Source organism: Lucilia sericata, unplaced genomic scaffold (assembly GCF_015586225.1).
Source record: "Lucilia sericata isolate MDLA Ls3-8-SP2 unplaced genomic scaffold, ASM1558622v1 Contig000587F_arrow, whole genome shotgun sequence".
In the NCBI taxonomy this organism is placed as follows: domain Eukaryota; kingdom Metazoa; phylum Arthropoda; class Insecta; order Diptera; family Calliphoridae; genus Lucilia; species Lucilia sericata.
This window is the reverse complement of record NW_023994594.1, coordinates 260001-287965: the sequence shown is the minus strand read 5'-3', so window position 1 is coordinate 287965 and position 27965 is coordinate 260001. Positions and strand designations below refer to the sequence as shown.

At 29.2% G+C, this 27965-nt stretch overlaps 3 protein-coding genes and 1 long non-coding RNA gene across 5 annotated transcripts in view; 1 reads left to right on the top strand and 3 right to left on the bottom strand.

Annotated features, from left to right (window-relative positions):
- Window positions 1–658: 658 nt before the first annotated feature.
- LOC119606458 lies at window positions 659–4303 on the top strand. Its single transcript, XR_005231645.1, has 2 exons — window positions 659–798; window positions 904–4303. It is a non-coding gene; the product is annotated as an uncharacterized LOC119606458 (long non-coding RNA).
- Window positions 4304–18183: 13880 nt separating this feature from the next.
- Window positions 18184–20540, bottom strand: LOC119606459 (cytochrome P450 CYP12A2-like). The gene is made up of 5 exons (XM_037959973.1): window positions 20318–20540; window positions 19852–20249; window positions 19669–19785; window positions 19118–19574; window positions 18184–19050 (listed from the first exon to the last, which is right to left on the bottom strand). Exons 1-5 carry the CDS (start codon window positions 20426–20428, stop codon window positions 18448–18450), a joined length of 1686 nt encoding a protein of 561 aa, XP_037815901.1. The 5' UTR covers window positions 20429–20540; the 3' UTR covers window positions 18184–18447.
- A 1855-nt stretch (window positions 20541–22395) lies between these two features.
- On the bottom strand, window positions 22396–24737 carry LOC119606464 (cytochrome P450 CYP12A2-like). 2 transcript variants are annotated; one of them, XM_037959979.1, is made up of 5 exons: window positions 24595–24737; window positions 24126–24523; window positions 23944–24060; window positions 23217–23667; window positions 22396–23150 (listed from the first exon to the last, which is right to left on the bottom strand). In XM_037959979.1, exons 1-5 carry the CDS (start codon window positions 24703–24705, stop codon window positions 22548–22550), a joined length of 1680 nt encoding a protein of 559 aa, XP_037815907.1. In that variant the 5' UTR covers window positions 24706–24737; the 3' UTR covers window positions 22396–22547. The 2 variants fall into 2 exon arrangements, with proteins under 2 accessions (XP_037815907.1, XP_037815908.1); XM_037959980.1 differs by having other exon boundaries at window positions 24126–24504; window positions 24595–24725.
- Window positions 24738–27444: 2707 nt separating this feature from the next.
- Window positions 27445–27965, bottom strand: part of LOC119606461 (cytochrome P450 CYP12A2-like) — a 2443-nt gene continuing 1922 nt past the window's right edge. Inside the window, exon 5 of the mRNA XM_037959976.1 lies at window positions 27445–27965. This exon is cut by the window's right edge and continues 215 nt beyond it. Coding sequence (XP_037815904.1) covers window positions 27578–27965 — 388 coding nt within the window. The 3' untranslated portion in view covers window positions 27445–27577.

Genomic DNA, 27965 nt, shown 5'->3' with positions numbered 1-27965 from the left:
GTTCTTTTCTTTTTTCTTTAGAGTAATATATTTTAGTTTATATGATTATCACTCTTAGTTTTTAGTACTAAAGTGCCTGGAGCTAATTTGTAGAAATGGGCTCCATGTGACACTACCAAAAACTAAAGGTCTATATATCTATGTATTTCATTTCATTGCCTGCAAATGACAAGTGTTTAAAATGAAATTGTTAAACAAATACAATGGAATAGAATTGTTTGCATTTATGTTGAAATAAACAGAAAAATACAAATAAAATCAACAGACAACAAAAATTGTTACAACACACAGCAGGACGTGTGTTGTGTTCCTTTTTTATGATTGTTTATCTTCTTCCTATTTTCCGTCCTTCCCACTCAACATGTGTTAAGCTTATATAGATAGATACTTAATAATGAAAAAGTATTAAAGTTTTTATGTAAATAATTTTGTTTAGATGTTTTAAGAATTTAATAAATTTTAAGGGAAATTTTATAGTTTTAAATAAATATGTTTTTAAATTTAAATAAATAATATTTTCAAATAGATTATATGTAAAATTTATTAGTTATTTTTAAAATTACTAAGCTAGAATGTAGCTTTTGTCTTTTCAAAGCTCCAAAGAATCTGTAATATACAAATGTATATGTAAATAAATTGTATCGATTGTTTTCATTACAGTTGGTTATTGCAAATATTTTGCAAACACGTAAACATCGTGTCGTTTTTGTGACGCCAACAACATCCTATGAAGTTCATTTAAGTAGAGAACAAGCCTTGCAAGGTCTTGAAATTGAGGAACCAATTGTTGCTGATGTGGTAAGTGGAAAACAAAATTTTTAACTTAAAAATAAAACTTTAATAATGTATATGAAATTTTAAACAATAATTGAGATTTTTTTTATTTTTTTATATTCTACTTAGGTGCAAAAACACGGCGAATTTATAAATTCTTGTATGTCTCGCCAATGACCAATGTCAATGCGACAGCAGCGACAACAACAACGTCATCATATACAGGCTGATTGTCGCGTGACAACGCCACATTTTTGTCGCTTATTAAATCCAGGACCAGGTATTGGACGAAGATATTAAACTGTTTAGAGAAAAAAAAACAACAAATTACTATTTACTATCATACAACAGCAACAACAATAATAAAAAATATATATCATCATTTAATTAGTACATCATACGTTGCCGACAAATTACAATTCAGGTAAAATTTTTTTTTAATTTTATTATTTCTTAATTTTGTTAGTCGCTACGTTTAGTCTGTCAGTGGTTTTTATATTTTCAATACAAAATAAGTATCAATTGTTAAATTACAAAAGAAGAAGCTAAAAAAGGGTCGTCTATTTTTAAGTCTTAGCTGGTGTTATAAAAACTTAATACTATAACTCTGTAATGTTTTTCTGTTTTATTATTATTATTATTAACAATATTATTTTATATACGTTTACGTATTTTTGTTCTTTTGTTGTTCTTATTTTAATATATTTATTACAATTTTACGTGTTAAGGGGTAAAATAAAATTGTGAAACAATGCAAAAAGGGAAGGAAGTAAGAGTTTATTGAAATAAGCATTTAGTTTAGTCTACGTACTTTATAAATATAAAAAAATAATATATATTATTTTTCTAAGTAACCTTTCCCTTTTTTTACTACTGCTACTTATTGCTACTACTGTTTAGAAATAATAATAATAACAATAAATTTAGCACAGTGGGTTATTGTTTTGTAAAGGTTATATTTGATATTTATTATTAGATTTTGTATCGGTCTAGAAAATTAACATAAAGTTGTTAATTAAAACAATTCAGTTCTAATATTAAATCATAGTTATTTATTAAATTGTATTTTAAGCAAGTTGAAGGAGTGGTTCCAAATGTCTTACCATTAGTATTTTAGTTCCGAATGCCTTAAGGTTTCCATTTATAAAAAACTGTTTTATAACGAAAATGTAGATCAAATTCTGAAGTTCAGTAAATAAACATGATATCCCATAAGTAATTAGTCTCCAATTCACGTAATGTCAAGAAACAATTCTTTAAATTAGTTAAGCGTGAGCGGGTTTTAAGCCGGGATTAAGATATAGAGATTAATGCGAGAACTTGCTTGCAAAGGCTTAACTACATGATTAAGTTTTCCAAAGTTGCTAAAACAATGCGTTGTTCACAAAATATCTAATCTAAGGTTTCTTTACCGGGGAGAATACTATGCTCCTGCTTAGAAGGTTTGGTCCAATTACTGCTATTTAATAAAATAAGCTTTTTGAGTATATTATGGCTTTAATTGAACCTAATCCGGCTGTCTTCGCAGCAGAATATCCCGGCAGAGTAATTTTAGGATTTTACCTCCGAAATGACTCGGAGAATATTAGTCTCAACATTGTGGTTTATTTTATATAGTACAAAAAAGTATAAATGGGTCATATAACATAATGATTACTTAGTGCACATTATATACATTTTTTGATAACCTATATGACGCGGTGGACTATCCTACAAAAACCGAAGAATACCCAAGTTAATATCTTCTATTTCAGTCTATAAAGAGACGGAAATCAGGGATATCTAAAGGTTACCATTGGACGAAATGACGATTACGACAGATGTACATGATCAGCCACGGCATTATCTACAGCACGCATCAGTTTGTGTATCGCATGTGCGAAAGAAACTTTTTTTTCGTAAAATCCACAGTTTGGGTAACTCTGCAGTCACTTTGGAAGTAGTTATTTCGAAAGGATGAGGTATATTACATCAGATCCGAAAAAACAGACTTAGGCCACATTAGTTTGAACAGTTCTGGTGATGTTTGCCAAATAGACCGTGTGAAGTTTGGGGTATTGCTAATAGATCCGTCATTAAGATTCTTAAGAAACTTTGTGCTATCATCGGTATAAATTTTGTTGCGAGGTTTATGGAATTTGCAAAGAGAGAACTTTAATGAAAAAAATTACAAAACTCAAGAGCCCCCAAATCATATTGGTTCGGTATCCGCCGTGAAGTTGCCTGCCATCGGCGTGGATTCTATATGATTTTACTTCGTATTTAGTACGGAAGTCAATGACATCGCAAAGAGATACTTTGCATGGAAAGCAAAGAATATGACAAAGAAAAGTGGCGTTCCCACGACAATTGGATCTTCGCTCCTGAACGACCGGAGTCATACTCGGCCAAATATCGTCAACCCAGCGACAGCTGTATCAACCGAAAGTTTTTTCCCCAGAAAAGAACTATCGGCCACAGTCGAACTGTTACAACAACAAAGGAAAGTGTCTGAAAAGCTTCAAACCGTTCCTCCGCATAGTTAGGACATTAAACACCTCACATGTAAAGACCCACAGTTTCTACAGTTCCATAACCCAAAAACGAACTCAAGTTAGGGACAATCTACTAATTCTCACAACATTTGTTGATGAACCCCTAATTCCTAACCTAAGTCCACACACTAACGCGGCATATAATATTCGTAATCAAATACCGATGGCTTTGTAGGTAATTTTATCAACTCAATGATTAAAAAGTCCTAAAGATGATGAGAGAGACGATGTTTTTTGGATGAATTTGGTCTCTTTTAGATCTGCACTGTTCTTCATATAGAAGTTAAAGATCATAACTCCCACTGAGACTATGCGAGATCCGGACAAGCTATTGTATGTTTATCTGAAACTAAACTTGTTGTAGTGTTATGTTTCTAAAGAAGCGGTACCGAATATAACTGAAAAATGTGTACAATAAAAGCAGAATAACTCAAACTCAACTAGTTCCACAGAAGCCTCTTTCATGATCTAAACAGTTTCAAATATGTGTTACTAATGGATGCAATGACCCAATCTAACCTATTTATAACAACATTAATTAGATTAAATAATTGTTTTTATTAGACGGCTTTGATGAGACCTTATGAATACATATATCCTGTATTTCTTTTTATACACTAACTTAAAACCCTATCAAAATATCTCTTCTAAATGAGGCTAAAAAAATTTGTTAAAAAAAAACAAATTAAAAATTGACATATCTTTTATTGTTCCTTAATAAAGAACATTTCAGTTCGAAAAGAAACCTATAAGCCCCTTAATAGATATCATATCTTAGAACTACTAAAAGTAGTAATTATATTAAATTAAAATATTTTCTAAACAACTAACTAACTAAACCCACTGTGCTATTAAAATTTTATTAACAAACAAACATACATATAAACTTTCCAATTTATGTACTAAATATTTCTTAAGAACCCCTTAATATAATTCTTAAACAACCAAAACTTAAAAATGATGATAAATAAAAACTCCACCAAAAAAATATAAAAAAACATTAATTATTTTTATATAAATATTTTTCTTTTCAAAAGAAATTTACACAAAGTGAGTATCACGAACAAGAGAATGTAAACATAGCTCCTTAACATCGTCATTATTTTCATTTTCTTCTTAAACGTTTAACATTTTCATTATGCTAATTACTTTTAATTTTCTTTTTTAGATATTTTTTTTCTTGGTTACTTATTTTACTATGTTTTACTTCATACTTTTAAGCTTTAACTTTTTTTTTGTATCTTCTCTAGCTGTTTAGTTGTTATAAATTTTTGTCCCAGCTGATTTATATGCTTACTTCATTATATTTTTATTAATTTTACTACAATTATTATTTTTTTCTTCTCTGAACAATAATAGTTAAACTATTTTCCCAATTGATTTTTAAATCAATTTGCGTGTTTCAAAGTCATTATCATTATTGTTATTGTTACTTTACTTTCATATTCTGGCGCTATTCTATGGTGTCCTCTTTATTCAAGTCAAGTTGGTAGTGAAGTGTGTCAAGAGCATACACATACAAATATGGCCACATCGATATTGAACATGTTTTTGTTAAGAGAAATGCATTATGGGTGTTGGTGAGGTGAATTGGTAGTTTGTGCCAAAACTTTGTCCATCAAATATTGGACAAAAACTAATAGAGACTAATATTCGACAATTTGCCATAATTTTGCCACAATTTCACTACATTTCTTTGGCCTTTGTCTCAAATTTTCTATAGAAAATTATATAGACTTTGTATCAACTTTTCTCTAGAAAATTATTTAGATTTTGTCTCAAATTTTCCATAGAAAGTTGTCTGAATTTCTCACAAACTTTCTATAGAAAATTGTCGAAAATTTGTCACAAATTTTCTATAGAAAGTTGCCTGAATTTGTCACAAATTTTCTATAGAAAATTGCCTGAATTTGACACAAATTTTCTATAGAAAATTGTCGAACATATGTCACAAATTTTCTATAGAAAATTGTCTAATATTTGTCACAAATTTTCTATAGAAAATTGTTGAACATTTGTCACAAATTTTATATAGAAAATTGTCGAAAATTTGTCACAAATTTTCTATAGAAAGTTGCCTGAATTTGTCACAAATTTTCTATAGAAAATTGCCTGAATTTGACACAAATTTTCTATAGAAAATTGTCGAACATATGTCACAAATTTTCTATAGAAAATTGTCTAATATTTGTCACAAATTTTCTATAGAAAATTGTTGAACATTTGTCACAAATTTTATATAGAAAATTGTCTAATATTTGTCACAAATTTTCTATAGAAAATTGTTGAACATTTGTCACAAATTTTATATAGAAAATTTTCGAACATTTGTCACAAATTTTCTATAGAAAATTGTCGAACATTTGTCACAAATTTTCTATAGAAAATTGTCGAACATTTGTCACAAATTTTATTTAAAAAGTTGTCTGAATTTGTCACAAATTTTCTATAGAAAATTGTCGAACATATGTCACAAATTTTCTATAGAAAATTGTTGAACATTTGTCACAAATTTTCTATAGAAAATTGTCGAACATTTGTCACAAATTTTCTATAGAAAATTGTTGAACATTTGTCACAAAATTTCTATAAAAAATATTCGAACATTTGTCACAAATTTTCTATAGAAAATTGTCGAACATTTGTCGCAAATTTTCTATAGAAAATTGCCGAACATTTGTCACAAATCTTCTATAGAAAATTGTCGAATATTTGTCACAAATTTTCTATAAAAAATGTTCGAACATTTGTTACAAATTTTCTATAGAAAATTTTCGAACATTTGTCACAAATTTTCTATAAAAAAATTTCAAACATTTGTCACAAATTTTCCATAGAAAGTTGCCTGAATTTGTCACAAATTTTCTATAGAAAATTGTAGAGACTTTGTTACAAATTTTTGATAGATAATTTTTCTGACTTTGTCCCAAAATTTCTATGGAAAATTATATCAAATTTTTTATAAAGAAAATTATTGAGACTTCACAAATTTTCTGTAGGAAATTGTTTTCTACAGAAAATTGTCTAGACTTTGTCTCAAATTTTCTATAGAAAAGTCTTAAGATTTGACTTAATTTTTCGAAGAATTTATCTAAAATTTTCTATAGAAAATTGTACAGACTTTGTCTAAAAATTTCTATGAAAAATTGTCTAGACTTTGTCCCAAATTCTCTATAAAACATGTTCTAGACTTTATAACAAATTTTCTACAGATAATTATCGATATTTTATCACAATTTTCTATAAAAAATTGTCAAAACTTTGTCACAAAATTTTTATGGAAAATTGTTAAGACTTTGTCTCAAATTTTCTATAGAAAATTGTTGAGACATTGTCACAAACATTTTATAGAAAATTCTTGAAACTTTGTCACAAATTTTCTATAGATTATAGAAATTGTCGAGAATTTCTCACTAATTTTCTATAGAAAATTATCTAAAATAAGATGGTCTAGATTTAGTAACAAATTTTAAATTGTTGAGACTTTGTCCCAAATTTTTAATAAAAATTGTTGTTGTTAAAAATTCCCATATAAAATTGTTGAAATGTTGTCAAATTGTCGAAGTTTGTGTCATATTTTTGAACACGTTTAAAAAAAGTTATTACCCTACTAAATGTTCAATGCCCTGCTAAATGCATTATTGTGGTTTTGTTTTGATTCCGTTTCCTTTACTACGTTTATTCCCTATTGATGATGACATTGTATTGTGTTTATTTTGTGTGAGTGTTTGTTTTTGTGCATTTTAATATTTTCAATCATCCATCATTATTTTTGTTGTTGTCGTTATTATGAATGCATGAGTGCTAGTATTAATGTGTCTAGAAAATGGGAGTGTGTTTAGTGTATTTAGTGGCGCTGTTCTCTATATCCCTAACAAACACATTCACTTGAATATTCTCATTTAAATAAAAACAAATGTGTTTGTTCATATATGTACAAACAAACTCACACTCAAATGTCCTTGCATTTAGTAGGTTAGGGTTTCTTTATGATGTTGTTGTGCTATCGCTGGCCTTTCTCCCTCCCCCAGGGCCCTTGTTTTTCTTACTTGTGCAATTTCAAATGGCACAATAATATTTTCAGCATTTTGTATTTAGTTTTTGCATTTTTTCCACATTTTTCTTTCCATGTACATATTTTTTAATGGTGTTGAACACTTAAAGCAGGTCACGAACTTGTAGTTATTTTGTAACAATATTTTAGCTGCTTTTTAATGTCTTTTTGCAAAAATGAAAAATACTAAAAGAAAAAAAAAACTATAAAACTAAATGAAAGTCATGTAGAAATAATATTAACAAAAATATGTACAAAAACTCAAATAGAAAGTTTGTTTTATGTTTATTTTTCTCTGGTACAAAACTAACTTTTAACATTGGAAAATATTGCAGATTTAAAGGATTTTAGATTTAAAATGAGTAAAGACATAGTATGACATAATAATTTGCATAAAGATTTTGGCAAATTTCATTTAGGAATATTTAAAATAAAGACGAAACAAACATTCTACAGAAAACAGAAGACAATCCTCTACAATTTTTTTATAGAAAAATTTCTAGAATTTGTTATAAATTTGATTTGGACATTTTTGAAGAAAATAGTAGAGTGTTTGTCTCAAATTGTCTATAGAAAATTGTTGAGATTTTGTAAAAAAATTTTCTACAGAAAATTTGAAACAAAATCTCTAATAGTTTCTGTAGTCAATTTGACACAAAGCTCTACTGTTTTCTATAGAAAATTCATGATAATTCTTTATAGAAAATTTGAGACAAAATCCCAAGAGATTCTATTGACAATTTGAGACAAAGTTCTTCTATTTTCTAAAGAAAATTCAGCAAAATATTTGAGACAATGTCTTTAAAATTTTCTATAGAAAATTTGAGACAAATTCTAGACAATTTTCTGCAGCAAATTTTAGACTTTAGGAAAAATCCGGACAATTTTCTTTAAAAAAAATGTTGAAACTACGTCAACAAAATTTTGTATAGAAAATAGTAGAACTTTGTCTCAAATTGTCAAAAGAATCTCTTGGGATTTTGTCTCAAAATTTTTTATAGAAAATTGTTGAGACTTTGTCTCAAAATTGTTGAGACTTTGTCTCAAAATTGTTGGGACTTTGTCTCAAAATTGTTGAGACTTTGTCTCAAAATTTTCTATAGAAAATTGTTGAGACTTTGTCACAAAAATTTCTATAGAAAATTGTTGAGACTTTGTCCCAAAATTTTCTATAGAAAATTGTTGAGACTTTGTCCCAAAATTTTCTATAGAAAATTGTTGAGACTTTGTCCCAAAATTTTCTATAGAAAATTGTTGAGACTTTGTCCCAAAATTTTCTATAGAAAATTGTTCAGACTTTGTCCCAAAATTTTCTATAGAAAATTGTTGAGACTTTATTCCAAATTTTTCTATAGAAAATTGTTGAAACTTTGTCACAAAATTTTCTAAAGAAAATTGTTGAGACTTTATTCCAAAATTTTCTATAGAAAATTGTTGAAACTTTGTCACAAAATTTTCTAAAGAAAATTGTTGAGACTTTGTCACAAAATTTTCTATAGAAAATTGCTGAGACTTTGTCACAAAATTTTCTATAGAAAATTGTTGAGACTTTGTCACAAAATTTTCTATAGAAAATTGTTGAGACTTTGTCACAAAATTTTCTATAGAAAATTGTTGAGACTTTGTCACAAAATTTTCTATAGAAAATTGTTGAGACTTAGTCACAAAATTTTCTATAGAAAATTGTTGAGACTTTGTCGCAAAATTTTCTATAGAAAATTGTTGAGACTTTGTCACAAAATTTTCTATAGAAAATTGTTGAGACTTTGTCTCAAAATTTGTGACAAAGTCTTGACAATTCTCTAGGGAAAATTTGAGACAAAATACAAAGAGATTCTATCCACAATTTGAGACAAAATTCTACTATTTTCTATAGAAAATTTGAGACAAAGTTCAGACAATTTTCTGTAAAAAATTTAAGGAAAAGTTTCTATTATTTTCTATAGACGGTTTGAGGAGAAATCTAGACAATTTTCTTTATAAAATTTGGAACAAAGTTTCAACTGTTTTCTGTAGAAAATATGACATAAGTTCTATATTATTTTCTACAGAAAATTTGAGGATAAAATTCCTACCATTCTCTAAAGAAAATTTCTTTAGAAAAATGTCACAAAATTATTGTGTTCTTATCAAAAAATTTCATAAACTAATTTTTTAAACTTTATCACAAAATTTTCTATAGAAATTTCTCTAGACTTTGTCTCAATTTTGCTACAGTATTAACGCTTATTCTTAATTTCTATAGAATACTAAAAAAAAGTTCATGAAGAATAAAATTGCATGTTAAATAGTTATCAGAAAATTTGAAAAGGGAAAATAATATAAATTAATAATATTTTTTTATCATGAAAAACAATAAATTCAATGATTTTATCAATACTTTATAGTCAAATTTGTTTCCACATATTTTTTTCATTTACAAGACACAAAGAAGAGCCAAGTGGAAAAAAACCTTTAATATTAAACATAACTTTGTGCAGTAACACACATACTGCAAAGAAAAAAAGGAAAGGAAAAAACTAATACATTTCCGTTTTTGGGAATATGTTTAATAATATCTCCACACACACCCACTTTAATATTAAAGGCCCAAAAACAAAAACACTTTTACTTTAACATTTAAGAATGACACTTTTATACTTAAATATTTATTCTTTTTGTATGAAACTACCGTTACTTACACACTCACGTGTTAATAAACGTAAGAAAGTGTGTGTATAAATGTTTGACGCCATTTTAACAAAAGCGCCTTAAAGATATGCTTCAATTTATTTCTTTGTTTTTTTTTTTTTTTTGTTAGTTCATTGTGAATTATTTCCTTTTGTTTTATGCTGTTTACTAGCATTAACCTGGATATATTTTCTTTTCGTTTATTATTGATGTTTCAAAACGTGTTGGTTGGTTTTTTTATTTTTTCCATTATTTTTATTTTCCTTATTAATTTCCTTTCATTTTGTTGTTGTTGTTCGTTTGTCTTTAGATTGCTTTAAGGATTATATCAAATTATTACTACACGTGTATCAATTTATCATTTTCTTAATTTATTTCTCCATCTTGTCGTCTTGTTCTCATATTTTTGTCAACATTTATACAATAATTCCAGTTCTATAGTTTTTTTATCTTTTGTTCTTAAACAGTTTATAGCAGTTATTTTGCGTTGTCATTATCTTTGTTGTTATTTTTTCCCCCCATTTGCAGTTTAAAACTGCATTAAGTTGTGTCTCAAAGAAAAACATTTTGTCAGACATAAACAATAAATGTGGCACGTCAATACTTGTATGTACACTTAAAGTAGACAATAGAAAGTGTTTAGTGGAACCAACTAATTCTATAGAAAATAGTAGTATTTTGTCTTAAATGTTCTATGAAATATAGAGGAGACTTTGTCTCAAAGTTTCTATGAAAATAGTAGAACTTTTTCTCAACTTTAAACAGACTTTATGGCAAATTTTCTATAAAAAAAAATTGTAGAGAAATTGTCTCAAGTCTTTTTTATAGAAAATAGTAGAATTTTGTCTGAAAGTTCTATAGAAAATTGCAGAGACTTTCTGGCAACTTTGTCTCAAATTTTCTATAGAAAATAGTAGAGATTTTGTCCCAAATTTAAAAAAAAATAAAAATATTAGAGATTTTGAATCAAATTTTTTATAGATTATACTTTGTCCCAAATTTTCTATAGGAAATAGTTTAGAGATTGTCACAGAGTTAGAAACCGGTATAGACTTTGAGAGACTTTCACTAGAAAGTCTCAAAGGAAACAGTTGGAAGTTTGTCCTAAATTTTCTGCAAAAAATTGTCCAGAATTTATATAAAATTTTTTATAGAAATTTTCTATATAAAATTGTTCAAATTTTCTTTAGAGAATGGTGTAGACTTTGTCTCTAATTTTCTATAGAAAATAATGTAGACATTTTGTCAAATTTTCTACAGAAAATAGTTGAAACTTTGTCCCAAATTTTTCTAAAGAAAATTGACAAGATTTTTTCTCAAATTCTCGACTAGACTTTGTCTTAGTAAAGCCTTTGTCTCAAATAGCAGAACTTTGTCTCAAATTGTCTGTAGAAACTCTAGAGATATTGTCACAAATTTTCTACAGAAAATTGTCTAGACTTTGTCTTAAATTTTCTATAGAAAAAGTAAAGACTTTGTCTCAAATTTTCTATATAAAATTGTAAAGACTTTGTCTCAAATTTTTTGAGTAAAACTTTGTCTTAAATTGTCTATAGAAACTTTAGGGATTTTGTCACAAATTTTCTACAGAAAATTGTCTAGACTTTGTCTCAAATTTTCTATAGAAATTTGTAAAAATTTTGTCTCAAAATTTATTCCGAATTTTCTATAGAAAATTGCACAAAATTTGTCTCAAATTGTCTATAGAAACTCTAGGGATTTTGTCACAAATTTTCTACAGAAAATTGTCTAGACTTTGTATTAATATTTCTATAGAAAAATGTAAAGACTTTGTCTCAAATTTTCTATAGAGAATTGTGAAGACTTTGTCTCAAAATTTTTTTTCCGAATTTTCTATAGAAAATAGCAGAACTTTGTCTCAAATTTTCTACAGAAAATTGTAAAGACTTTGTCCCAAATTTTTTTCCGAATTTTCTCTAGAAAATAGCAGAATCTTGTCTCTAATTGTTTATAGAAACTATAGGGATTTTGTCACAAATTTTCTACAGAGAATTGTCTAGACTTTGTCTCAAATTTTCTATATAAAATTGTAAAGATTTTGTCTCAACTTTTCTATAGAGAATTCTAAAGATTTTATCACAAATATTCTATACAAAATTGTCGGAAACTTTGTCCCAAAATTTTCATAGAAAATAATATAAAATTTGTCTCAAATTCTGTAGAAATTTGTCTAGATTTTTTGTGTAAAAAATAGTAGAGTCTGAAGAAAATTTTTAAAACTTTGTTTCAAAATTTCTTTAAGAAATTGCCAAAGTGTTCCAGTTGGTTTCATTTCATCTAAATGAAAACATTTAGATTTAAATCTTCTTTGTTCCATTTAAGTTTTTCTCTTGTAGTTTTGTTTAAGAAAAAAAATCATTAAAATAATTGTAGTCGCTGGTGTTGTGTCTATTTTAAGAGTCTCTAAGTTTGAGTATGTGTTTTTGTATGCGATTTGATTGCCAACGGCACAGGATTCTAGTTTTATCCTTCGCACATTTCTAATGAAATGAGTTGTTTAAAAATGTGGAAAATAACAAAAAAAATACTCTAAAAATAAATATATATTTGTTATATTATTTTAGTTTTTGTTGTTGTTTCAGATCGTTAGTATTTTGAAAAATGTTAGACACTTATACTAAAAAATATAAGTTTCTTACCCAGTTGACCAATGAGTTTTATATCAAATTTGTATTTTAGTTTAAATTTAACTGATATATTTGTGTGTTTTCTTTTAGGTGTTTTGTATTTATCCACTGTGCTGAAAGCCTGGTCAATTGGGTTATTTGATATTTATATATTTACATACATATATATGCTAAATATACAATATGACATTTAAATGTCAAGAAAGGATTATAGAGTGAAAAGAAATCTAAAACTTGTCACTACATAGCCGTTATTAGGGAATTTTCTATTTTTATAAAATGTACGAATACTTCCCTCTTACACTGTATAACTATGAATATGCATTACTTGGCAGACAGTGGCAACAAAGCCATTGAAGGCAACTACAAGGGGAAGAGGATTTGTTGGAAAAATATTGTCACCGTCATCATTGTTGTTACTGTTGCTGTACAACAAGCATTTTTTTTAAGAAAAAACACAAAAAATTCCAATATAAGCTTCTTTTACAGTCTGCTGACAAAAAAAAAACCTAACAAAGAAAGTTTTTTGTTTAAATCATTGTTGTCTCATATTTTCATTGTTTGTTTTCCTTTAAACATGTATGCATTTTGTTATTACTGCTGGTAACAGCATCCTTCTCTTCCTCCTTTACTGACGTGTCCTGTCACATGATGTGACTTTATTTTCATTGAAATTTGCCAAACGAAATTTTATGAAAATATACAATAGATGTAGGAAAATATTGTTAATTAAACGTTCAGAAACAGATAGATGAATGTTTTACTAAAAGAAACGAATTTTAATTAATTTAGAGAAATTAATTTCGAAGAAATTAAAGGAATTTGGTGATAAAGTTGCAAGATATTGTCTCAAATTTTTTAAAAGAAAATTTCGTTTCAAATAATCTACAGAAAATTGTCGATATTTCTTAGAAAAAAGTTCAGACTTTTCTTAAAATTTCTATAGAAAATTGTCCTCTAGATATTGATTCAAATTTTATATAATTTGTCCCAAAATTTCTAAAGAAAATCAGTTTTTGTCGCAAATTTTCCGTAGAAAATTGTCCAGACTTTGTCTCTAATTTTCCAAAGAAAATTGTCCAGACTTTTTCCCAAAATTTCAAAAGAGAATTGTCTAGATTTTGTTCCAGATTTTTCATAGAAAATTTTCTAGACTTTGTCTCAAATTTTCTATAGAAAGTGTCTATACTTTGTCCCATATTTTTTGAAGAAAATTCTTTAGACTTTGTCTCAAATTTTTGTATAAAACATTGTCTAAACTTTGTGCCAAATTTTCTATAGATTAAAATTTTTACAGAAAGTCGTCCAGACCTTGTTTCAAACTTTGTCTCAAATTTTCTATAGAAAATTGTCCAGACTTTGTGTCAAATTTTTTATAGAAAATTGTCGAGACTTTGTCTCATATTTTCTATAGAAAATTGTCTAGACTTTGTCTCAAATTTTCTAAAGAAAATTGTCTCAAGTTTTCTATAGAAAATTGTCCAGACTTTGTCTCAAGTGTTCTATAGAAAATTGTCCAGACTTTGTGCCAAATTTTTGAGACTTTGTCTCAAATTTTCTATAGAAAATTGTCCAGACTTTGTCTCAAGTTTTCTATAGAAAATTGTCCAGACTTTGTGTAAAATTTTTCATAAAAAAATGTCAAACTTTGTCTCAAGTTTTCTATAGAAAATTGTCCTGACTTTGTTTTAAGTTTTCTATAGAAAATTGTCCAGACTTTGTCTCAAGTGTTCTATAGAAAATTGTTCAGACATTGTCTCAAATTTTCCATAGAAAATGGGCCAGATTTTTCATTTTTTATAGAGAATTGTCCAAACTTTGTCTCAAATTTTCTATAGAAAACTGTCCAGATTTTGTCTCAAATTTTCTATAGAAAACTGTCCATACTTTGTCTCAAATTTTCTAAAGAAAATTGTCCAGATTTTGTCTAAAATTTTCTAAAGAAAATTGTCCAGACTTATTTTTCTATAGAAAATTGTCAACACTTTGTTTCAAAATTTCTATAGAAAGTTGTCCAGATTTTTTTTGCATTAAATTTTCTATAGAAAATTTACGAAACTTTACGAAACTACTTTGCCTTTGATGTTAAATTTCTATTTTGTTTTGCCCTAAGATATGCTTTCATTTAACAATTTACTTTGTCGCCTTAATGTATGCTTTAATTTTAATTTCTTTCTATGCATGTGTTAACTTTTTTTCAAATGTAACTTTTGTGTTTATATTAAAAAAAAAATGTTTCATTTGTTAGTAAAATGTATTCAAGTGTTTATTACAAAACTTTCTTAATTTCCTTAGAGAAACAACTCATTATCATCAATAAACAACAAAAAGCAACAATATTAATTAAAATTCAGACTTTTTTGATATAAATATTTTCAAACATTAACATTTCATTAATAAAGCTTTAGATTTTTTTGTTGCTTTTTAAAAAAGAAATTAAAATTAAAAAGTTTCTTGCTAAAAAAACTGAATAAATTAACAGTTTAGAAGAAAACTTTTAAACTAAATATTTGAAAAATAATATAAAACAACAATTTCATATCCAAAATTTGGGACTGAATGTACTGAAGATAACAAATAGAAAAAAAAAATAATTTATAAATAATTACTAAATAAATAATTTATTTAAATAAAAACAAATAAATTAAATTTTTTAGTAGATTACTTTGAAAGAATCATTTATATTATTGAATGTGTGTGTGTAAAGAGTGGATTAAATAATTTAAAAAACTAAAAATAATATTGTAAACTTATTAATTTATAAAAAAAAACTGTATAAGATTTTTTCTAGAAACATTAAGTGTAATTAAGTGTGTTAAAAAAAACTTTGTAAAAGCTTTCAAGTCAAAATAATTGAAAAAAAAAACTAAAATTTAAGTGTAAATGTTAAACTAACTAAGTTGAAAAAAAAAAAAAACACAAACTTGTTAAACTAAAGAAAAATGAGAAGAAGGAATTTAAAAAGGAAACTTAAACCAAAAGAAAATGTGTTTATATTGAGTCCTTTTTTATAGGATTTATTCAGCAAAGTAAGATTTTCGAAAATTATCTTTGAAAAACAAGACTTATAAATTTCCTTAAAATTCATTAATTTCCTTTATAAACACTAGCCTAGTTTAAGGAAAATATACAATTCTAACAAAATCAAGTTTGAACATGTTTTATCATGAAATCTCATAAGAAACACTTGAGATTTATAAAAAAAAGTAGCCTTGAAGAAACTTTATGAAAATCATAATTAGTTTGTAAAAAAATTTAAAAAAAATATATAATTAATAAAACAAACAAACAAAAAAAAAAAAAACACAATAAAATAAATACTGAACCAATTAGCCCCCAAAAGTAAAACAAACAAAAAACAACTACAAATTGGACCAAAATATTTAAAAAATTAACAAAAAACTAAAAATATCAATAAATTTAAAATTAATTATTAAAAAAAAATACCTAGAGAAAAAAACAGCAAACTAAAACTTTCCCTTACATTTCATTATTTCAAATTAAAACCGAAATTTTCCCTGCAGCTAAAACCCCAAAAATAAATTTAATTAAATGGAATTGGTTACTGCAAAACTTGAAATAATGAAATTTCTAACAAATATTTATAGTTTCTATAATTTCAAAAAAAAAATATGAAAATCATTGTAAAATTATTTGTCGTAAAATAAAACTTGTATTGTGTAAAATATATAACAAAAATAATAAATTAATAATAAAAATCTATTAAATATAAAAGTAAATAAATAAAAAATAGCTTTAAACGTAATCTTAAATGTGTTTTTTTATTTTAATAACCCAGGATAACCAGTGGGCCTTGCTACTCCCCTAATGCTAGTCCGCCTACTTTTTGTCCTAAATAATCATACTGACACTAAAGTGGCTCCGACAAAATTTGAGGACTCTAACTGTTATATTATCTCAAATATACGGATTTAATATTTTCTTAATATGGGCGTGGCTCCCCGCCCACTTGGAATTTCAAAATAAAAAGTAGCCCATTACCTATTCCAGACATGCAGGAATACACTGTGAAAATTTGAAGAAAATCGTTCAAACATACAAACATGTAAACATACAAACAAACACAAATTCATTGTTACATATATATAGATAGAAGATAGATGATAGAAAGATGCCACGCCCACTCTTTCTTGGCGCCGACATTATTTTAGTATTTAGCACACATGACAAGTGCCATTCCTATTATTGATAGTACACAAATTTTTCCGCAACTGGTTACATGAATGTTAAATTTATAAGAGGTATGTAACATAAAGAACAATTTCACTCGGAGACCGTCTTGGTCCATTGAGGTTACCTTTAGTATAATTAGAGGAAAAATAAGTAAAATGAAAGATAGATAGGGACTTTGTTCAAAAAGACACATTCTAATACCTGAATAACAACAGATCGAAATCATGAAGAATCAGAAGTAAAAAAGAAGATTTGATACCTCGCTACAGTCAAACAATTTAAAATATGGCTTATTCCCCTGATAAAACTTTAAAGAATGCATGGGTTCTTCTTAGTTTGTCTTTAGAAATATTTCCCAGCCAATTTTCTCTGAGATTCCTATATTCTATAAATTATATATCTAATCGACTCTCGCTCTTATTCATCTTGCATAACCTGCACAAGTCTTTTATTGTCCCTTTTTTAAGTAACAGCTCTTAATGAACAATGACTAGAAACCCCTATAAGTATTTCTATCCAATTTATCCATTAAACATCTTTATTGTTTTTTACTTTTAGTCTTGGGACTTTCACTGTCACTGAATATTTCATAAATAGTTCTGTAGTAATGACATAATTGATGGTTTTACACTCTGTTACTTCTATTTAGGTTTAGATCTGATGTTTGTCTTGGTCCGCCACCTTGCTACGACACAGGTCTGGGAGTCTAAAGATCTTCCGTATATCATTATCAACAATATAAACATCAATACCAGTATCCATCTTGGATCTGTCAATAAATGCGGCAAACCCCACAAACAATAAAAATTTCCATCAACGGAAATTTTATTGGAGCGGTCTTCCCGAAAGTCGTAATTCTATGATCTGAAATTCCTCTGGGAATATTATCCTGAACAAGAAGACCTACTTCGTACAAAATTTTTGTTTGATCGTCCCGCAAAAGTTTAACTAACGAAGACGCATGAAGTTTTAGTAAGTACCTAGCTGCAACACTTTCTACATAGTGTTCAATAGAGGACAGATATAGTTGGATATCATGTGATACCCACCTTTGAGCTTTGTTGAGTATCTTGCCTATTTTCAATACCAAACATTTTTGATCAACAAAGAGTATTGCAACCACCTTGGTATCCCCATTCGGGAGCCATCGTTACAACAATGTCAAATATTGGTCCACATCATATGTTTTTTAAACCTACCTATACCTGGAAATTCGGGGATTTCTCTTTATACTTCTGAAACTTTTTATAAGTAGGTTTTGAAAAATGTATTTACTTTGACAACTAAGTAGAATGATTTTACAAAAACATTTGCCAATATCTTAATAGATTTAGGGTTAATACCCCTATTATTATAAAGTACTTAAATCGTTATCAGTATGTTTAGTCATCTATCTAATGACAATCATTACAAAAAAAGTCATATCTTATCGTTTAAATTATAATGTGTAATCTAAAATATACAATCATTTACATTAAAAAGAATTTTACATTTAATTTTTCTTATGCCTATCATGTTAGACCTCAGACCTTCCAATTCTTAAAATTATAAACTAATATCCACATAGGTTGCCTCAATAATCCAAATCGGTAAATTTAAATTTTAAGGGAATATTGGGAACACTTATAAGCAGACTTTTAAAGGCATTTTCCGTGGGATAATTAAACTCAATCTGATAGTTACGCACCATACGAGCAATACCCAATTCTAGTTCCATTTCAACAATACGACGGCCAATGCAACTACGAGCCCCAAAACCGAAAGGTAAATGCAAGAAGGGAGTACTAGGCTTTAAGGAATGAGGGCACGCTGTACTATCATTGGTTTCTTTGTCGGATCTCAGCCAACGTTCGGGTAAATATTCATTAGGACGAGGATAATGATTAGCATCACGAGTCAAAGAGGTTGCGCACATAGACACTTGTGTACCCTTAGGTACCCGATAGCCACTAACTACCACATCTTCAACGGGCACACGGGCATTACCAACGATCAAGGGATAATAACGAAGAGATTCTTTAATACAGGCTCTCAAATAGGGCATATTTTTAATACTATTCTCATTAAACTCAGAGTCCTTGTGGGGTAAAACTTTCAATACCTCTTCGCGTAGTTTCTGCTGTTTCTCGGGATTTTTAGCCATACACAACAGCAAACCGGTAAATGTCGAAGAAGTCTAAAAAAATTAGAAACAATTTTGTAGAAAACTATAAAAATTATAATTATTTTTGTAAAATAATTACCGTATCCACTCCCGCCATTAACATGTCCATGGCCATTACTATGGCTATTCTCTTATCGATTTTAACTAGCTTTTCCAAAACACTTTTTTCATTTTCTGGCTTTTCGGGCACTCCATTCTTATCCTCTCCATCCTCTTCGATGCGTTCAATAGCCTCATTAACATACGAACTCGTGATATCGACAATTTTATCTAAAGCTGCCATTAGTTTCTTAAATGTTGGTGTTTTATAATATCTCCAGATGGAGGGTTTAAATTCCACTTCCACCGAATACGTAAAGAAGTCATTTAAGGCCTGAAATAGTTCTTTAGCAGCAGGATTATCGCGATTTTTAGTTATCAAACCCAATTGTTTGTCTAGAGCCACAACAGAAACGGATTCTAAGGTCCAGCGATTCATTTCTTCCTCAAAGGTATCGGGAACTTCAAGTGTTTGTGGATCACGTATTTGACGTATTCTAAAAAGAATGATTTAATATTTTAGCCCTATAGCAAAGTGGGGATCATAATCAAGCTTTATAATAACTAAAATCATGAAAAGTTAAAACATACCTTTCTATAAATTCCTTATTGACTTGAGACATTTTATGCAAATACAAGCGAACATTTTTGGGTTGCATCATTACCGGATTGACAGTAGAACGAAATTTACCCCAGGTTTCTCCTTGTCTAAAAATATAAAAGACTCATAATATAATTAGAAAATATTAAATTGATATTAAGCAAATATCTTACGTTGATAGTAAACCCTCAACCCCCTGAAAGAAGTCAGCACGATGTACATGACGATGGTATTGTAAATAATCTGAACCCGGCCTAACAGGCCAAATGCCTTCATTGCGCAGAACCTTTTCAAAATCTTCCACATTATGGGTGATTACAAATCCCTTGCGTCCAAAGAAACCGGGTAAAAAGGCCACATTACCCAAATCTTCCTTAAAAGCATTCAACATTTGTGTGGAATCTAAATTGGCATATTTACCGCCGGGTAAAAATTTCCTCAATAAAGCAAAACTACCAATACTGGGAATTTCTTCGAAAGGTTTGGCATTTTGCCATTCTTTATTTACCGACCCTTCGGTTCTCACTTCTGTTTCTAAAGCAGCAGCCGGTGCCGTGGATCTCCAGCGTAACTGTTATTAATGTATAAATTTTACTCATTTTAATTTTTAAACAATTTCCTTATGTTTATTCTAATTACCGTGTTCACTTGCTGCTGTTGTTGTTTTATTAATAACAATTTCGATTTTGTTGTCTCATTTAATTTAATATTTTTATTTAAAATGACGTAGCTATTTTTTAATTTCAACATTTTAACCGAACTTTTTTAAAGCAAACTTTCTCACTAAACAGCAAAATTTATACTGACTATACTATTATCGTTATAGTGATATATTTTTTAATTCTGCAAATATTAATAATTTTTAAGCTTTTATTAAAAAAGAGCTTTTTCTAATTTGTTTACTTAGACATATTATTAATCAATTCATGTTTGACAAGTACTATAACTCGCTCTTATCTTGTTTTGTGTGTAGTTATCTCTCAAAAGCTTTTTTTCTATTTGTTTATTTTAATTTCAGATCACTTTTCGTTTATTATGAATATGAAAAGTAAAACAAAATTAGAAAATATTTGCATATATTTTTTTATGCTTTCAATAAGTTGAAAAATATGGTATATTTCAAATTTTATGGTTGGAAGAATTTTTGTTTATATTTTAATTATCTATAACACAGGACAACAAATTTTGAAAAAAAGTTGAAAGTAGAGAACAAATTCACATTTGGCTTTCGAGATATCGTGTTCTAAAATCTTTCTTTATAAAACTTGTTATGCCATCTGAAAGTCCAATATCTCAACTATAAAATAAAGGCTTAACCTTAACAAGTTAGAGTACCTTCGGGTCTGCCGAATGTTAAATATCTCTCACCTCTCACGAAGAATGAAAAGGGCTTTATACAGCAGCCATGACCAATTATAGGCCGATCCGAAATTTCACAGTATAATTTGTATATAAAAAAACCATTTTGTCCGGTAAAATTAAAGTAAATTTTGTAAGGTCTTCTCATTTGATATATGCTGAATTTTACTATTCGAAATTAATATAGACATCAGAGTGAGTACAGGGCCTTTCTCCACTACACTACACTACTGTTATTAAGCAAGTTGTGAGAGTTAAATTAATTTTCTGAAGGCGATAGGATCAATTATGAACCGATATGGGGGTTAGGGTAAATTAAGAACCGATCCTCATAAAATTTGGTATATAGATTTTGGCTTGTACGAAACATATTTGCATCAAGTGTCATCGCTGTACTCATACTTTTAAGGCAGTACTGATAGTTAAAGTCATTTTCAGAAGGGGACCTTATATGGCGGATAGGGTCGATCCTTACATAATTTTACAAAGAGATTTAAGTTCCTATAAAACGTATTTACCCCGACTTTCATCGCTATAGATGCTTCTTTTAGACAGTTATGAGCGTTAAACTCATTTTATGAAGGGGACCTTATTTGGCGGATAGGGTCACTTATGGGCTGATCCTTAAAAAAATTTACAAAGAGTTCCTATAAAATATGTTTATGTCACATTTCACCGCTATAGATGCTTCCTTTAGACAGTTATGAGCTGTAAAGCCATTTTCTGAAGGGGACCTTACATGGCGGGTAGGGTCAATTATGGGTCGATCCATACAAAGTTTTACAAAGTGATTTAGGTTCCTATAAATCATGTTTATGCCAAATTTCATCGCTATAGATGCTTCTTTTAGGCAGTTATGAGCGTTAAACTCAGTTTTTGAAAATGTTACAAAGAAATTTAGGTTCCAATAATGTTACAAAGAAATTTAGGTTCCAATAAAACATGTTTTTGCCTAATTTCATCGCTATATATGTTTCTTTTAGCTAGTTATGAGCGTTAATGTAATTTTCTGAAGGGTACCTTATATGGGGGCTAGGCGAAATCGTGAACCAATATTGCCCATTTTCAATACCAGACAACCTGCATCAACTAAAAACTTCTGTGCAGCTCTATCGTGTTTTCAAAAGACAGACGGACAGACATGGCTAGTTCGTCTTAGAATATAATAAGGACACAGAATATATCTACTTTTATGGGTCTTAGACGAATATTTCGATGTATTACAAACGGAATGACAAAAACAATATACCTCCATCATTTTTGATGACGGAATTTAAAAAACGAGAAGTTATATTAATATCGGCGGTATTAAAATAGTAGGCGTGGCACCTGCTACAAAACTAAATAGTTATTATTGGAATTTTTTTTAAATATTTTACTGTTAAATAGAGTTGTTTATAATATACAATCTTTTACCTCATAATATGACATCAAATTTTTCTTATAACTATAATGTTAGCCCTCACCTTCTAATTTTTAAAATTATCCACTACTTTCCACATTGTTTTCATCAATAATCCAAATCGGTAAATTTAAATTTCAACGGAATATTGGGAACATTTATCAGCAGACTTTTGAAAGCATTCTCGGTGGAATAATTAAACTCAATCTGATAGTTACGCACCATACGAGCAATACCCAATTCTAGTTCCATTTCGGCAATACGACGGCCAATACAACTACGAGCACCAAAGCCAAAAGGTAAATGCAAGAAGGGAGTACTAGGCTTCAAAGAATGAGGACATTTTGCACTCTCATTCGTTTCTTTGTCGGATCTCAGCCAACGTTCGGGTAAAAATTCATTAGGACTAGGATAATGATTGCCATCACGAGTCAAAGAGGTGGTGCTCATAACCACTTGTGTACCCGTTGGTACTCTGTAGCCACTAACCACCACATCTTTAACGGGAACACGGGAATTGCCAACGAGTAAAGGATAACAACGGAGGGATTCTTTAATGCAGGCTCTTAAATAGGGCATATTTTTAATACTATTCTCATTAAACTCGGAGTCCTTGTGGGGTAAAACTTTTAATACCTCTTCGCGTAGTTTTTGTTGTTTCTCGGGATTTTTAGCCAAACACAATAGCAAACCGGTAAATGTCGAAGAAGTCTAAAATTTGTTAAACAATTTTGAAGAAAGTTATAAAAACTATAATTATCTTTGTAAAATATTTACCGTATCCACTCCTGCCATTAACATGTCCATGGCCATTACTATGGCTATTTTCTTATCGATTTTAATTAACTTTTCCAAAACACTTTTTTCATTTTCTGGCTTTTCGGGCACTCCATTTTTACGATCCTCTTCGATGCGTTCAATAGCCTCGTTAACATACGAACTCGTGATATCGACAATTTTATCCAAAGCTGTCATTAGTTTTTTAAACATTGGTGTTTTGATATATCTCCAGATGGAGGGTTTAAATTCCACTTCCATGGAATACAGAAAGAAATCAGTTAAGGCCTGAAACAGTTCTTTGGTCTCAGGATTATCTCGATTTTTACTAATCAAACCTAATTGTTTGTCTAGTGCCACAACTGAAACGGATTCTAAGGTCCAGCGATTTATTTCTTCCTCAAAGGTATCGGGAACTTCGAGAGTTTGTGGGTCACGTATTTGACGTATTCTAAAAATAATTATTTTATATTATAGATGTATTTTTAATGAATATACAACTAGCTCTATAGCGATGTGGTGAACATAATTTAGCTTTATAATAACTAAAATTCGTTTACCAAATGAGTATCGGTCCATAAGTGAACATTCTCCCTATATAATCTAATTTATACAAAATCAGTTTATTTTCGAAAGCCAATAAATCTTTTTAACTATTTCCGACTACTTTTACATAAAAACTGGCGAAATTTTTGATAGGATTACTATAAGTTTTATAAAAACTTACCTTTCTATAAATTCCTTATTGACTTGAGACATTTTATGTAAATATAAACGAACATTTTTGGGCTGCATCATTACGGGATTAACAGTAGAACGAAATTTTCCCCAGGTTTCTCCTTGTCTAAAAATATAAAAGAATCAAATCGTAGTAATAAATATTTACTTGATATTAATCCAATATCTTACGTTGATAGTAGGCCCTCAATCCCTTGAAAGAAGTCAGCACGATGTACATGACGATGGTAATGTAAATAATCTGAGCCCGCTCTAATAGGCCAAATACCTTCATTACGTAAAATCTTTTCAAAATCTTCCACATTGTGAGTGATTACAAATCCCTTGCGACCAAAGAAACCGGGTAAAAAGGCCACATTACCCAAATCTTCCTTGAAAGCATTTAACATTTGTGTTAAATCTAAATTGGCATATTTACCGCCGGGTAAAAATTTCCTCAATAAAGTTAAACTACCAATACTGGGAATTTCTTCGAAAGGTTTGGCATTTTGCCATTCTTTATTTGTCGATCCCTCGTTACACACTTGCGAATCTAAAGTCGGAGTAGGGGCTGTGGATAGGCAGCGTAACTATTCTTGTTAATAGGTATATACATTTTAATTATATTAGTTTTTAAACGATTTTCTTATAGTATAATTACCGTGTTCACTTGCTGCTGTTGTTGTTTTATTAGTAATAATTTAAATTTTGTTGTCTTATTTAATTTAATATTATTATTAAAAGTAACGTAGCCAGTTTTTAATTTCAACATTTTACCCGAACTTTTAAGTCAAACTTTCTAACTTAATAGCAAAATTTATACTGACTATACTATTATCGTTATAGTGATATATTTTTTTTTAATTCTGCAAATATTAATAATTTTAAATGTTTTATTTAATAAAAGAGCTTTTTCTAATTTGTTTAATTAAAAAATATTATTAAACGTTTGACAAGCATATCCCGCTCTTATCTTGTTTAATACTTATTCCTCAAACGTATTTTTTCTACAATTTGTTTCAATAAAGATTTTTAGATCATTTCATTTGTTATGAATATGCAGAGTAAAACAAAATTAAATAATATTTTGTAAATGTTTATTTTCTATGTTAATATGTAGTTAATTATTTAAATTTTATGGTTGAAAGAATTTTGGTTTATATGTATTTTAAATTACCTATAACACATTCAGTCACTGATTAGTCATCAACAGTTCCTCAAAGTTGCTCCAAATCTTTACAATTTCAAAGAGAACTGTTCTAAAGAAGGTATAACTGCTCTGAAGTTGATAGCGAAATGTTGTTTTGGATCCTTATTAGATTTTACAACGATCGTACCATGTTCTTTCGCTGTTTGTTGAAAACACGATAGGGTTTAAAAGGGAAGGAGTTGGAGGACTGAAATGTTACATAATTAATCTTTATTTTTAAATATTCTTAATCACATCATCTTTTCGGGGTCCTTATTAGATTCTTAGCTGATGTACTACCGCTGTCTCTTGAAAACACAATAGGATCTAAAAGGGGTGAAGTTAGAGGGCTTAGATGTAATATATTGATCTTAACTGAAGCAGTTTCTTAATCGGATCCTTATTAGATGGTACGCCGATGTACTACTGCTGTCTGTTGAAAACACAATAGTGTCAAAAAGGGGAGGAGTTAGAGGGTTGAAATGTTACATACATAATTTGATGTCTATTGATGCAGTTTCTTAATCACATCATGTTTTCGAGATATTATAGTTTTTAGTCGTTTAGACGTTACAGAAACGCCAAGAAACCAATACTTATAATATTTGGTATGTCATCTGAAAGTCCAACTTGACGACTTTAAAATAAAGAGTTAACTTTTCTTATAATATATTCTTACTTTCTCGAGATATCTTAAACTTACGTAAACTTTATTTGCAGCAAAAACATCAACCGACGATATCTCAGTAGGTTAGGTTGATAGGAAGAGGTATACTACATCAAATCCGAAGAAATACGCCTAGGCCACTATCGAGCTGGTTGTGCGCTCCTTTCCATGAAAAAATTTTTCACTGAATTTTCAGAAACTCAGTTTACTGGAGGTAATTCCTAAGAATGTTCCAATCATATCACTTCCAAGATACTTGGATCTACCTTCGACGAATTCCTGACAGTGGCAAAGAGTGTGCTCCAGAGTTTCATCCAATACGGTCTTACATTTAATTCTATCACCTGATATCGCCTTCTGGCTGTCGGCAAAAACATATATTAAGCCCTGTGGACGCCATATAATCCAATTTACACATTCCGTTATTGCTCGGACTTTTGCCTGGAAGCTTGCGCTATGATTAGGTAAACGGTGGTATATTTCTGTTCTTTTGGTCTTCAATATAGAACCACAGGCCCACTTTGACCCTTAATTTAGAGCCATCCGTGTAGTAAGGAATTCCTACTGTAATTTGCTCTAATGTTCCGCTTGACCAAGACATTCTATCTGGGATCAGCGTTTCAAAGTTTCCGACATATTCTGTGTCTGGTATGCGATCAGGCACGTTCGATGATTATGTATAACCTTCCAATGTGTCCAGTATACATTAAAGACGTGTCCTATAACCGCTTTTGGCCAATTTGCCCAAAGTAAAGAGCCGTTCAGCTGTAAGCGCTGCCTCATATCATAAATATGTTTCAATGGGTGGAATATCTCGCAACGTTTCCAGAGCCTTGGTTGAAGTAGTACACATGGCACCACTTATACAGCATGTACGCTGAACTCCCTGTAGTAGTTTGATATTGCACTTTTTGTTCAAAGCAGTCCATCAGATTATTGAAGCATAAGCTAGAATTGGTCTAATTACACTTTTATAAAGCTAGTTTGTCATAGTAGGACCAAGACCCCATTTCATGCCTATAGTTTTCCTACATATCGCCCAGCACCGATGTGCCTTGTTGATCCTATCCTCTATGAGGTGTCTCCATTTTAATTTCCGGTCTAGAATTACACCTAAGTACTTAACTTAACTTATATGTCACCGATATCTTCTTGCCCAGGAAGCAAGGTTCAGTATACGTAGAAATTTTTATCTTTCTTGTTCACCTATGTAGTTGTTGTTGCGGTTTCCACCGATCGTCCATTTAAATTTAATGGACAATCGGTGGAATGATCAAATTTAAGGTCTTTGTCTCGTATACTGCTTTTCACTATACTATCGACTATCCGTTCCAAGGTAGGATAGGACTTAGGTGTCTCAGTAAATATAACAGATTTTTAAATAATTAAAGCCAATGGATTTGACTTTCAGATGACATAACAAATATTATAAAAAAGGTGTCTTCGTAATGTTATAACAATCCAAATATAAATCTTTAGTAAGCGATATCTGAAATGAAGGAAAAATTCCGAGGCCAGACTTAGATTCAGAGCAGCTGTGTTAGCCAGTGTAATCCAAAATATCTCTAACAAATATTATAAAGAACGGTTCATTATTAACCCTATGTATATGTTGAATTTAATCTCTAACTTCTTCACTAATAACAATTACATACTTTAATAAATAACATTTCATATTTAATTTGAATATTTTATTTTAAACAAACTTAATTTACTTCACATAACCTAAAAATAACATCACATAACCTAATATAACAATTTCACATAAAAATTATACTTCACTCGTTTTCAATAATCCAAATCGGTAAATTTAAATTTCAAGGGTATATTTGGAACATTTATCAGCAGACCCTTAAAAGCATTCTCTGTAGGATAATTAAACTCAATCTGATAATTACGCACCAAACGTGCAATACCCAATTCCAGTTCCATTTCGACAATACGACGGCCAATACAACTACGAGCCCCAAAACCAAATGGTAAATGTATGAAGGGATTGCTGGGCTTAAGACTATGAGGACATTCTGAACTAATGTCGGTTTTCTTATTCGATCTCAACCAACGTTCGGGTAAAAATACATTTGGTTGGGGATAATAATCACTATTACGTATCATAGAGACAGTACACAAAGATATTTGGGTACCCTTGGGTACTCTATAGCCACTTATGACTACA

What these genes read in the sequence shown, in the direction of transcription:
- LOC119606464 (XM_037959979.1), bottom strand. Translation starts at nt 24,705, where the DNA reads ATGTTGAAATTAAAAACTGGCTACGTTACTTTTAATAATAATATTAAA. An exon ending in AATAAGGAATTTATAGAAAG is followed by an intron (nt 23,668 to 23,943) that starts GTAAGTTTTTAT and finishes AATTATTTTTAG; the next exon opens with AATACGTCAAATACGTGACC. An exon ending in TAATGGCAGGAGTGGATACG is followed by an intron (nt 23,151 to 23,216) that starts GTAAATATTTTA and finishes AACAAATTTTAG; the next exon opens with ACTTCTTCGACATTTACCGG.
- LOC119606459 (XM_037959973.1), bottom strand. Translation starts at nt 20,428, where the DNA reads ATGTTGAAATTAAAAAATAGCTACGTCATTTTAAATAAAAATATTAAA. An exon ending in AATAAGGAATTTATAGAAAG is followed by an intron (nt 19,575 to 19,668) that starts GTATGTTTTAAC and finishes CATTCTTTTTAG; the next exon opens with AATACGTCAAATACGTGATC. An exon ending in TAATGGCGGGAGTGGATACG is followed by an intron (nt 19,051 to 19,117) that starts GTAATTATTTTA and finishes TAATTTTTTTAG; the next exon opens with ACTTCTTCGACATTTACCGG.